Below are 13,941 nucleotides of genomic sequence, written 5' to 3'. Positions count from 1 at the left end.
CAATTTCAAGCATTTTTTATGAGTACATTATACTATCCTGGCATATTCCTTAAAGCCAGTGACAAAGACACTGCAGTGAGCATAAAAATAGGAAATGGGGGGTTTAGGATAAGTGGTCATTTCAAAACTGAAAGGGCTTCACAGTTCAAGTTACTGTCCCTAGACTTGATAAAAAAGGGCTGAAAATTTGTAGGAAGAAAGATTGCAGAGAAACAGGCAGAACATCTATGTGGGGTTAAACCTAAACTTGTATTGCACAGCCCTGGCTATTCACAATTCCTGGCTAATGCAAAAGGGAAGGAATTATTTACTGGACTCTTGTGTATGTATTTCAATCATATCAAATAGGTTTTGCAGCTAAAGACAAATGGAGACATGGAAGAGGTTACTGGTTTTGTTCAGGTACATGGGGAAGGCACACAGCACTGCCTGTGCCTTATGTGACCAGTGGCTGGTCACGTGTGAAATCCACACAGAGCAAATACTTTTCAAAGCATTATTTAAGCATCCTTTTTCTACTTTTTTAGAGAGAAGGAAAGAGGGCACTCACACAGTCCAGGATTCCTTTCTCTTCCCTCACCACCCTCTACTCCATTAGCTTGTAAAAGGCAATTGATTGAATTTTGACCTCAGTCACCAAGGAAGATTTTATTTGAAAAGTTGTGATGAAACTTTGGAGAAGGAAAACTCTGAGCCTAAGGCAAATCTGGCAGTTTATTGGAAAAATGTTCTGGCACTTTCAGAGCTTGTAAAGCAGTTACTGCCCATTGTGTTTTCTGTAGATAGTTTCTTGTATCTCGAGAAGTTAGAGGTGTCTCAGGAAACCAGAGATGTGGGAGCCCCTGTGGTAGCTTTAACCCTAAACCAGCTAAATTGCAACATGAAAATGAATCAAGAGTTCTGGGCAGCCAGAAAAATTCTGTATGGATTCAATCACATTTCTGCACAGTACACACATCTGTGCATGACCCACATGCACACACTGCACACAAAACCTCCTTGCCTGTGTCACATTGCAGCCTTGGCAGCCCTTGACTTCATGGCTACAAAATCAATCTGATTGTGAAATAGATGCTCACAGGTAGAAAAAAAAAATCAAAGAGGAAGTGAGTACATGAGTTTTTACAGGAACACATTTATTAAGCCCAGCTTCTTTCCAGTCCCTTCCATGTGCAGTTTGGCTCTTTGACAGTGAGGTACCGCTCTTGTACAGTTCCTGCCTGATGGAATAACTGTAACTCTCATCTATCCTTTCATTCCGTTCCAAAACACAACACATTTTTTCACCCTTATCTCACCCATTTGCCCCCCATTCCCTCCCTTTTGCTCCGGACTTCACTCACAGAATGCAGCATATGCTGTATACTCACGCAGTGTGCTCCTCAATAGCAGGGTACACATGCCAAGGGATAAGTGTGTAAACTGAGAAAGCAGCAACAAAACACACAAAACCCAACAACAGCAAACACAGACCAACAGGAGAGCACAGCTACTGAGCAGCCACAGCTCCAGGCTTTTCTCTGTAATGTAGAAAAGTCTTGACTTCACAAGTCCACACCAAGTATCCCATTTTCCAGTTTTATTTTTTCTCCCACGAAGACACAAAAGTGGAGTCAAGCAGATTACTCATTTACCTTCCTTCTTCCCCTACTTCTGTGAAACACCTCTTTAGGTAAATTAACATTTCCTCCTCATCCTCAAGGCTGTAACATTTCCAAACTTTCCTGAGATGATAACTCTTGCTTGGCTAGGTTTTTTTAAACTCCACCAACAAATAACACAACAGTTTTTATAGACATTCTAAATGATGCAAAAGATGTCTTGGAAAACAGATGCAGAGTGGAAACTCAAATGACAAGGTGCACATATTTCTTGGTAGCAGAACAGTTTCAATATATCTTGTTCAATTACAGAGATACTTCCAGCCTGGTTTTAGCCAATTCCTCACTGAATTGAGGCACATCCCCACAACCCAATTAAACTCAAAGAAACATTGTGAGTCCTGGAACCTTCAAATCTGCTTCATTTTCCTCTTTGAACCCTGCAAGTCAGAACATGCAATGAGCATACCTGTTTGCTTGACCAGAAGGTCAACTGAATGTTGTTTTCATTAAATAAAATACAGTAATTTTTGAGAGGTGCCCTACTGAAGATTTTAAATACACACAGCACAACTCATCATTGTTAAACACCAAGTTACACTAATAAAGAACAGCCAAAGAGACACACGACCATCTCATGTGTAGTATAAATGTAGAGAGTAGTTGACAATCACTTACCACCTCCTGCTTCTCTTTTTGTACTTCTTTAAGGAGTTACAGTGCAAATGCACCACTCTACAAATTTTTTACTACTTCTTTTTTTTAAGCATAGAAGTATTGTTTCAGCAGTTCCTGAAGTTTGCAATGTGTTTTCTAAAACTTCAAGAGTGATTTAATCAGATGACTGACTTCCAAGAGCAGCATGAATCTTTTTTAATTACAGTGTCTGTCAGCCACCCCAGTTGTTGCTACTTTAGAAGTATGGCTTTTGTTCTCCTCCACTGCTGCTCTAAAATTTCTTAAGTCTCAATAAATTTTATTCAGGAAATAGCATCCCTGCTCCTCAACTCTGGGAGTAAGTTTTCATCCTGAGTCAACCTGACAAGTAGGAGATTTATTCACATATTTGAGAGGGAAAAAAATGTTTCCTGCTAATTCAGGGAACTGTGTTCCAGAGCTGGTTTGTGTTTTGCCCTTACTGAACAGAATTCTTTGCTATGGCTTCATGCTAAGCCAAAAGTAAACACTCTTCCTTTTTATACAGACAGCTCAATCCCAAAGCACCAACGCTGGCATCACTGGTGACAGATGAAAAGCTATATTCCCCCAACAAGAGGGAATGAATAAAAAAAACAAAAACAACCAAAAAAATTTTAAAAACCCTACCAGACCAAACAAAAAACACCAACTGCACAAATATTGTTCAGCCAAATCAATGCACGTGTCTGAGATGCAAACAATAATCAGTCATCAAGCACCTGAGAAGAGGACAGCACCATTTTCACAGTGGCATACAGTAAGACAAAAACCACCAGATTAAAATATCTGATTAAAAGATATCTCACACAAATACCTGCAGGTTAAAATTTACCAAGTCCTTTTGCAGCAAGCTGAAATCTGTTGATCCAAACATCACATACAGCACCTGTGCAACTTTTTGGAATATTCATCTCTAAAACCAGCTCCACTGTGACAGGTAGTAAAATGAACTGACAAGACATAGCAATCAAAACCAATTTTTATGATGTTCTAGTCTTTGATGGATATATTTACATTCTCTACCTTCACAAGTCTCCATTTTCACTTTTCAAAAGGAATTTCAAAATAGCAAAACTAAACACCATTGTGGACTTACCAGATTGGAATTGGTGGCATTGGAATCATCTTCTGGAAAGGGGATATAGATAGCTAAGGCCACACAATTGGCAAAAATAGTCAGTAAAATAATTATTTCAAATGGTCTGAGGAATGGAGTTAAGGAAATTGTTCCAAAATGAGCACACAAAAATAAAAAGAAATTTTTAAAAAAACAATATTTATAAGAACTCTGTTTAAAGAAAGCATTCCAAGCCTCTTATACTCTGAAAAGAAACATATGCCTTTTTAAGTGCTTTTAGGAACTCCCAGCCAAAATTCTTCCTAATATGTCAAAAGCAGTGTAGGCCAGTCACGTGCCAGAATAAACAAAGGTTTCTTAAAAGTTTTTTCTTCTTTTACTTATTTAGATTGTATTTTCCCAAATTTCCTTCGAGTGTGGCTGCACTACATAATAAGATAAGATAAGAATAATAATAAGGGAAACCTGTACTATAATGACTGTGCTTGCATTTTTTACAATTTTTTTCTTGTTTTCATCTGCATTTATAAATTCTCAGATAATTTAAACAAACATTTTGGAGTTTCTTTTCTTTTGTTGTTGCTGCTGTATTCTTGCCTCCCTTTCTCAGTTTCTCTCTCATATCTTGGAGTTAAATGTGAGGGCTCAAGCAATAATAACCATGGTTAGAGATGCTTAAAAAATGATAAATTTTGTTAAGGTAAAAAATGTCTTTTGTCCAAAATGTGCTTACACCGCACATTGCCATGTATACTTGTTTTGCTGAAAAATTATTTGAGTATTTCTCTTATTTGCATTTCATTTGGCATCAGAGGGAGCACTGAAGTTCAGTGTTTTAGGGACAGCAGGAAGCTGGGAGTCCCTTCTGACAAAGAAACAGTCCAGAGGAATTTCAACCTTGCACCAGCTTTGTTGGGGAAGAGAGAAACCAAAGGTTTGGAATGTTCAACAAAGAAATCCTGCACAAGCTCAGTGCTCCCCTGGCTGTCCAGGGGAACCAAAGGGCATTTTTCTACTGTACTTCATCCACTTCAATGGCCTCCCCAATCTCTGCTGCTGTGAAGTGTCTCCAAAGTCAGCCTAGAGACCAGATTTATGGTCTGTCCACATTTACTGGCCTGCAAGAACATCCTGGAGGCGACTTCTGGGATAACTCCCCAGTGCTCAGGAGGGGAACGAGGAGCAGGAGAGAATGCCAAGCATAACCTGTGCCACAGAGTGCATTTGAGCATGGCTTTATCTACCATGGGGCTGCCAAATGTCAGCACAGCATGTATGGTTTTGGTCAGCAGACTGCTGTTCTCAGCAGGCTTGAGCAGAAAGGAGAGCTCTGAATGTTAAGCTGAGCTGCAAGATACACACAAATTCCAGGCACCTGACTGCTGTTTATACTCATATGCATTCTGCATTTCACACATGGAAGACTCACAGGGCTCCAGACTCACCAGACTACTGTGCTTAAGCCTCTGAATAATAGGAGATAAATGGTACCACAGAGGCAGAAGAGCAGATCAGGGCAGGAAGAGAAATCTACTTGAGAAATCAGTAAGACTTCTCAGGTATGTACTGCCCCAGGCTGTTTGTATAATGTTTACTGCTTAAAGACCTGGATTTCCACAAGCTTTCATTTTCTTAATCACTTCTTTTTCCCCAAATTTTTGTTTGTTTCTCTTGGCAGGATTACTATCCATTAATTTATCACTGTTTACACTTATTTTCTTTCACTTCAATTCTCTTTTTGCACTGTAAACATTAAATTCTATAAAATCTACAAATACACTGCACAAAAGGCAGAAAATTAAACACACAGCTAAATCCTTGCAAAATAAGATAATTACTTCATTTCACTTTTTTCTTGAAAGCAATTGCTCATTCAGGCTCTTAACACTAACATTTGGGTAAGAAACACTACTGAAGTACTATTTGATATTTGTTTCATATCTATTATGCTTAAATTTAGTGGTACAAAAAATTAGGCTAAGCCTTTCTCAGTAGTTTTCAGCAAGCAGGAAAATTCAGAATATAGAATTAAACTAAAGCCTGTCACAACCCTTTGATATTGCTTGTTGTCATTGAAGTGTTTCATGTTTACAAACTCCAGATGTCCAGTGAGAGCTTCTGATAGAAAAAAATCCTTCCATCAAGTCACCTAAAACCAAAGAAAACCCCAAACTGCAAGCTCCAGCATCTTTGTGTGGCTTTAGTTGCAGTGTTTGGTCATCTCTTGGTCTGAGCAGTGCTGTACCCTGGCTTACAACACCTCATTCCCATCATTTATTGCTGATCTTATCCATCTATCAAATGTTACTCTGAAGATATGTGGTGACTGGGGTGCTGCTAAGAAAACCCATATTCAGTTTTATCCTGTTAGTCATCACCCATCATCTCATGCTTAAAGTATCAGACTTATGTCAGAAGCAATAAAAAATAGCAAACTTAATCAGGGGATTAAAAATTAGCATCTGAAGAAGAAAGGAACAGGCAGGCAGGTGGTTTAAGGACATCCAAAGATTGACAGGAGCATTTTTAACAAGTTCTTAATCTGAAAAGTATGTCCATGTCAGTAATACCTGATATACTCATTTTCTGTTTTCACCCAGCATCCCACCAGACACCCAAGGGAATAATATTATCACATTGTCTTAAATGCTTTAATTCATTTTTTTTATCATATTAACTACTGCCAAGTTCCGTACTGCCTTTCCTTGACATGCTTATCTACCCCTAAAAACATTCTTTTTCTTTTGTATTTCCTGAAGAACCCCATTAGCTTGTGATTACTGTTCAGGGTTAATCCTGGTTTCTCTTTGAGGATGCAAAGGAGGGATACTTAATTTGAATTTGAGTTTCACCCCAAAGACTCAAATTCCAGCTTGCACTGACCAGACTGGGATGACTGACAAGGCTTTGCTCTTTGCACACCATAAAGCAATGATCAGACTCTCCCTGACTTTCCAGGGAAGCAGCACCAACCCCTTCACTCTGCAGCTCTGTGTCAGTGGTTATCATCCATCATCTGTGACACCATCTGTCTCTTGTTCAGACTGTCAGATCTGGCTCTGCACTGCATTTGGACATGTTACTTTAACTGTGTTTCTTTTTCCTTTATCCCTTACCACACAATACTGTGTCTTACGATTTTGACCAGAATTACAGTAAAATTAACAGTTTTCAGCCCAGTCTCAGGGTTTTACTGCATACCTTTGGGGGGTTTTACCTTGCCCTTTTGCCCCATTCTTTTCTCCATACACTAGAATGTGTGATGTCACATTTTTAACAAAAAGGTGTATGGTTCAAAGTAGCAGAGCTTTGGACTGGTGACACCTCTAAAAAACCAATTAAAATTAAAAAAGGGAAAGCCAGGAGCTGCTATCAATCCCATAGATTGATATTCAAGGTATCTGAGGTCAGGACTATCTCCCATGCATTTCCTGGGCCATCCTTTTCCCAAAGAACAGAATTCAACCTCTCAGCCTTATCAAGCTATTCAAACTTCTAGTGGTCTCTCACACCAGGGTGTAGTTAAGATTTCACTTCTAATCCTCTTTCCTCACCTGCCCCCCCTTCAGCATAAACAACCTCAGTTGAAACACCAAAAATTATTTGTGCACTTTTGAGTTCCCAGTGGTGGAACTTTCAATGTGATGTGTGGATTGCAACCCGATGTGTGGATTGCAACCCAATGCACCACTGATTTCCATCCGAGGCATGGATTTCCACCTGACGCATGGATTTCCACCCAATGCACCACTGCTTTCAACCCGAGGCACGGATTTCCACCCGAGGCTCAGATTGCAAACCAATGCATAGATTGCAAACCTGGTGCATGGATTTCAACCCAATGCATGAAATTCCACCCGATGCACAAAATTCCACCTGATGCTTTGATTTCAGCCCAATGCACCACGGATTTCCTCCCACCCCTGCACAGGAGCTGCTGTGCACAGAGGCCTGCCTGGCCGTGTGAAGGATATTTCCATTCGACGATGCTGATGCACGCCCTCCGGATGGGATTCTTCAGCGTGAGGCACAGCAGTGCCCGGGGAGGACGGGTGGCTGTGGTGGTGCCCTGCTTCTTCTGCTTGCCATACTGCTGCCGTTTCCTCTGCGTGGAGCTGGCCGTGGAGATGGTGGCGTTGCCAGCGCTGCCCATCAGCTTGGCTTGCCTGGCAGCATCGATGGCAGCCTGCCAGGACAGAGCTGCCCCTGGCGTGGGGATGTGCTCCGGGGCAAGCCCTGCAGCTGCATTGGCATTCATGTTGGCATGAGCTGGACGGGGACTCCCATAGTTGGAACCTGTGGGGGGGGAAAAAGAATAAAAATAAAATAAAACAGAGAAATTTGTGAAGATGATTTTTAAACTGCAGAAGAGACAGCTAATGCTTTTTTTAAACCTTCAGTGTAGAATAATTCAAATTCTTCATTGTAAAGTAATACTACTATGCAATCCTTTGTCCTGCAAGAGATTCCCCACAAGACTGATGGATGCTGAGCTGTTAGAAGTGCCTCCAATCAATGCAGACTCCAGACAGTCCAAGAAAAGAAACTATCCTTTCTTTTTCTTTTCACCCACATATTTTGCAAGTTGGACTGTTTCAAAGTTCAAAAGGTGAGGCTAGTCCTCATCACCTCCTCACTCAGACATGCAGCACAATGCTATCTGGTACACGGCAAAGGACCCAAATGAAATTGTCAAGTCCTATCACAAAAACCTTTATGCTTCTTGGAGATTACCTAAAGGTAAGGTGAAATTTTGCCAATAAGCTTAATTCTCCCTGCAAAAAACACATATGTACAGCTCTAAGAACAGCCTGAGCAGAAGGTACACTGAAGCAGAAAGCAGCACACAAGGACACAGCTGGTGGCTTTTGTGCTCTGTATGTTCCTGTGAAGACACTTTAGGCCAACCACATGTTTAGAAATTGGAACTTATTCCATATCCTGATAAACTATTGAATCAATGGAGAAATTTATGTTAAAAGTACTAAATAATAAGAATGCTAAAACCTGGCAGTCCCAAGTTTTTCAGCTTCTTTAGCCAAAAGTGAGGAAGTATATGCATTTGCCCAATCCTAATAATGGAATATACACATCAGGTGACATGTGGCTGGTGTTGAGAAGATCTTAGCAGTGCAAGAAATAAAGTCACTCTCTCAAGCCAGTGCAGTTGTTCCAGTGTTTCAGTAAAGACAGCTAGGTCACCTGTGCCTCTCCAACGAGGCTTTTCCTGCAACCCAAATTAAAACCCCCATCACTTCAAGAGGAAAGAATTTTGAAATTTCAAAACAGATTGCTTTACTGTTTGGGCTATGCTTCATTTGAGTTCTGTGAGAACTTGTGAAATATTAACTGAATTTTAACCCAGACGCTTTACAGAAGAAAATGTAAGGCCTGTTTAAAAAGCGCAACACAATCTACACAAAGTCACAACAGCAAACTTTGATTAAGAATGCCTTGTTTAGGTGTGTCCTGTACCATATTTAAGAGACTATTTAATTTTTTATGGACTTGTGAGTTTGTCTGTGGCCCATAATTTGAGATACAGGTAAAAGGAGGCCTGAGAGGTCTACAGATCTTATTCCTCTACAGTTCAGCTTCCAAATCCTGCCCACTCCTGGGACTGCCCATCCCTGATTCAGGAAGAACCTGAATTGCGCTTCCACTGACATGTGAGCAGCAGGCTGTGCTTCAGAAAGAGTGCACACACAGGGGGCAGAGAGTGGAAACCCAGTCAAGGAGTTAGATCACCTGCTTCAAAGCAAGCTCAAAGCCTCCTGTTGACCATGTTCCACTTTAGATTAGTGCAGAAATGTGGTGCTATTAAATAGGACAGATGGGCTCCTGCAGACTGTTAGACAAAGCTAAGGGAAGACCACTTGTGACACTGTTTCTTTTACAGTATCAGATGAAAGACATTTAAAACCAGGGAGATGGAAAGCTCTTCTTGAATGGAAATAATTACTCAAGATGCATATTTCATAGCTGGATGTGCAGCGCCAAGGTAGCACAGCACTGACTGCACTACAAATGAATGAAAGCAGGTGGAATAAATACAATTACATTGACACAGAGTGCAACAGGATATGCCTCTACCTAGAAAGCATTCAAGATTTGTAAATTCATCTCACTGCATCACAAGGAAGGACATGATAAGAGTCAGATGTTACTTTATGTCAGGCATTGCTGTATGATTTTCAGGCTGTTACAGAGCAGGGATATCCAGAGCTCATCTCTGCTCCCTGAAAAACCTCCTAGCTGCAAACCAGCCAAAGGAAGCTGATGAGTAATGTGACTCTGATATGTGAAAGGGAAAGCTGAAAAAAACAAGAAATGGGAAATGGTTAATTCACATCCCTCACATTTTGAAAATGAAGAAAAAGAGCTTTCAGAATCCTACAGGCTAAGCAGATTTCCTCGATGAAGCAGGCAATCAAGTGGCAGACAAACTTAGTTTTCCAAGGCTAAGCAAATTGTGCACAGCACTACTCATGGGATATGTATTTATTTTCAGACTTGTTCCAGATGCAGTTTTTCTCTTAGCATCTCTTTGACCTCCCTAGCCTGAGGCATGCTGGAAAGGAAAAATAAATGGAAAATCACTCTAATTATTCTCCCACTCCAGCTTCTCTTTAATACTGACCCATTAGAGTGGAGAAGAAAGATGTGTGTTTTCCAGTAAAAGCAAACTTGCTGATCCCTCTCCACAGTGTTCTTATCATGCTGACTAGACCATGTGCTCCTGTAAATAAACAGCTGCTGCTTCTTAATGAAGACTTTTCTGCAATTTGGGAACGCGTCAAGTTCCATCATTATTACTTCTTATTAGTTAGGTTCCATATGAGGATCCAAGTCATGCATTTTGACTTTGATGTGCCAGCAAAGTTAAGGATCCAGCTTTTGGTAGCTTTATTGGTTTTGCTTCTAATATGATCAGCAGTCCCATACCAAAGTGCTTTGTCTCAAATTAATTTCAAACGATGAGTCAGTAACGACAGATTCATATTAACAAATATTACAAATATTGATTACTGATAAGGCTCTCTGTTTTATGAAGCTCTGAGGCTGCAGACAGGATCTGTAGTAGATGAGAAATGGCAATGACAAAAGACTTGTTCTGGAGGTACTTTATAGAAATAGCTTGAATAAAAGAGCGAAGCTCCCACAGCTACATTCAAGAACTGAGCAAAATATTTTTGAAGACAGCATAGCCAAAGTTTCAGGGAGAATGAAATTCCACCCTATAATCTAAATGCTTAGGGTTAATTCCTGGGAAGTAAGGAGAACACAGTTCCTATTGAACTCATGAGGCACCATGCTGAAATTTCACCTACAACATTCATTTCTCCCCCACCACAAAACTTTACTGCAACCTGAGAGCTGCAGTTACTGGATTTAGGTTTTTTTCTTTTTTTCAGTGAATAGTCCACTCAATTTCCCTGCTACAAATAAAGTTTCACACCACCAAATACACCATTATTCAGCTGGATGTTGACCAGAACCATGAAATGGAGATTGAGCCCCCACCCAAATGCAATAACTCACTAAGCACTGTGATCCACAGCATCATCACCCTGCTAATCCCCACCACCCTTCAGCAAGAATTTCTGCTGGTGACTGTGTCCAGCTGGTGCACAAAATTCTGCCCTCTCAAGCCCTTCTGTGCTATGGATGATTAATTTAGGCATCTGAATATAATGAAACAGAAAAGTCTATATATGTGAACAAGTTTGATTACAAAGTCTTTGGAAAAGACTTTCAATTCTGAAAAAAAAAAAAAAGCAGATTTGTAGAACTAAAACAGATACAGAAACAACAGAAACACATGTCTCAGAAATCAAAGTCACAAAAGTAACAGGTAAGGTTGCTCTACAACAGGAAATGAACCCCGTTGCACAAAATACTAAATCACCAAAATTGTCATTACCAAAACCACTATTAAAATACACAGTGATGACCATTTTAAGTGGTATTTGAATTCTAATACCATCTGTCATGCCACCTATTACTATATCAAAAAAGCACCATAAAAAAACCCCAACTATGCAATGATCATTTGATACAATAGAATCTCAGTTTCTGTCAACCATATGTTTATTTTAGAAAAAACTGTGCTTAGAATAATTATTTAAATGAAAAATAGACCAATGTCATTACTTTTTCCCCAACACTTTGAAAACAGCAGATCCTAAAACTGCACGCCTTGAAACTGCTGTGTTTTCCCCCAAAGCAGAGGAGTGCTGGGTACAGTAAAAGATGAGATTGGTTAACTCAGTATCTTAAGTGCTCTCAGAATGAAGGCAAAAAGGAAGTAGGAAACTGGTCACTTTGCTAAGATCATGTGTGAGACCAGTTCAAGCCCACAGGAAAAATGTTATAAAATATTGAAGTGAGAGGTGTGAAAATCAGAAGCACAAAGAACAACACCAATAAAAAAAAAAGTCAGTGTATGAGATCATCTGTTAATGAGGAAGAATATGGAAAACATTGATCCATTAACCAATGGAAAAATGAGAGCAATTGATATAGGATTCCAAGAAGGATTAAGTATTACATGACATTTTTGCATCAATTTTTACTAAAAAAATATCTATCAAGAGCTGATGACTGGCACAAATAAACCCCAAACCAGAACAGGAATCATTTCCAACTGTAAAAGGGAAGCAAGTCATTGGATAATGTCCATGCTTTCAGCTACTTTGGTAGCTACTTTGCACCCTAAAATGTCCTAGAATATTTCAAGCACTTTCTGAAGTAACCTCAAAGCTGTCAGCTGCTGGCTTGAACTCATGGAACACAGGAGAGATCTCAGAGGACTCAGAAATGATAGGAAGAATCCCCAGTTAAAAAAAAATAAAATAAAAAAATAAAAAAAGGAGAAGGAGGGAAAATTTAAATCCAAATTAACTTCAGTTTCAAAAAATAAAAGAAAACCTGGAATAAGTAAAATAAACAAGCATCAGCAAGTACTTGCAGGACAAGTAGAAAACGAGCAAGAGACACGGACCTGTCATGAACACATTGGGTCAAAAAAACCCAGTTTCTTCCAGAACTGAGCAACAGAATTCACAGGCAAGGTGGAAGCAGTAGGTCCATGCCTCCTCATTTTATTAATAATCCTATGAGGTCTTGTATGATAGTTTCATAAGAATTCTAGGGACATACAAGCAAGAAAAAAATTGGTATGCCATGAATATGAAACCAGTGGATGCCTGGGAGCAGTTATCATTGCTGCACGTCTAAATTGGAGGATGTGTCACAGGGAGGTACCCAAGAGCCTCCCCAGGATCTGATTCTGTTCCATGTTTTGATTCTGCTCAATTAATGATCTGGACGATTAAATGGTGAACAGTGTTATTAAACAAGCAGGTAACTGTGAAGCTGGGAGGTAAAGCAAATACACTGAAGGACAGGATCTGAATTTAAAATTAACTCCATGAATTGAAGAAAAAGCAGGGACAACTGCAAAGTATTTAAGCAAAATAAATCATCTGCCCAAATTATTTTCAGAAAAGCCTTGGGGGGTTGGTATTGGATCGCCAAGAGAAGAGAAGTTGATATTGTCATCCAACAGAGAACAAGTTGATATTGTCATACTGCCTTCTTCCCATTACAATGTAGTCATAACCATGGAGTGCATAAACAGGGATAAAATCTGAAATGCAATGGGTTTGCAAGTTTGGCTTCCCCAGCCCAGACAGACTGGCTCAGCTCAGGCTGCCCAAAGTGGGCAAGGAAATCAACCCAAGGCCTGGAAAACATGAACCACAAGGCAAAGTCACAGGAATGGGAATGACAGGACTCAGCCTGCTGCTCCTGGGGATGGGAGGATGGCATGATAACAGCCTTGAAGCATGTGCATATATGTAATATCTATATTTTTAGACATGTATGTATGTATGTACTTTAAAGAACAGAAAGGTCACATCCATCACCAAACTCACAGGCAATAAGCAGTGGGTTTTGCAGTAAGAAAAACCCAGGCTGTACCTTCCACACTCTCAAGTCTGTTAGACCAAGCCAGCAAAAATCTCTATCTGCAATCACACACCCAAGATGAGGCTTCTGGTGAGCAGCAGTTTCTTTTGCTTGTTTAAAGCAAGTTTGGCATGAAGAAAAGCCTGTGCACAGGAATATAATGTATTTATTTAATGAGTTAGTTCATCAAAAGGGACCTCTCTGAGTAAACCCTGCTTCACTCCAGCCTTCAGAGGATCAGCTACACCAGCACCTCCCCAGGCTCCTGTTTCCATGACTGTGTTCATGACACCATGGTAGGGGGAAGATGGAGATGCTCAGGACCATCAACCTGGAACTCTCTCTTTGGTATTAAAACCTCTCTTTGCAGATTTTAAAAGCCTAATAGTCTTTCTAAAGCCTAAATTTTAAAAGCCTAATGGACTTGCTAAAGCCTACATTTTAAAGACTAACCTTAGTATCTCAGGACAATGACCAGCCACAAAATTTACACAAAAATTTAAAATCTTAACATGAAATTTACACACAAAATTTAAAATCTTAATATGAAATAAATCCACTTATTTCTATGAAAAAGCAGGGTTTTTT

General features: G+C 39.9%; 1 protein-coding gene across 1 annotated transcript in view; it reads right to left on the bottom strand.

Moving 5' to 3' along the window:
* The window catches only part of LOC102031898 (voltage-dependent L-type calcium channel subunit alpha-1C-like), a 389,144-nt gene extending 381,464 nt beyond the window's left edge, over window positions 1–7,680 (bottom strand). Inside the window, 2 exon segments of the mRNA XM_031060510.1 lie at window positions 3,397–3,502; window positions 7,353–7,680. Coding sequence (XP_030916370.1) covers window positions 3,397–3,502; window positions 7,353–7,636 — 390 coding nt within the window. The 5' untranslated portion in view covers window positions 7,637–7,680.
* Window positions 7,681–13,941: the final 6,261 nt, after the last annotated feature.

Source organism: Geospiza fortis, unplaced genomic scaffold (genome assembly GCF_000277835.1).
Source record: "Geospiza fortis unplaced genomic scaffold, GeoFor_1.0 scaffold13, whole genome shotgun sequence".
NCBI classification, from domain to species: Eukaryota; Metazoa; Chordata; class Aves; order Passeriformes; family Thraupidae; genus Geospiza; species Geospiza fortis.
Note: the sequence above shows the minus strand (reverse complement) of the source record. Positions and strands in the feature narration are given on the sequence as shown.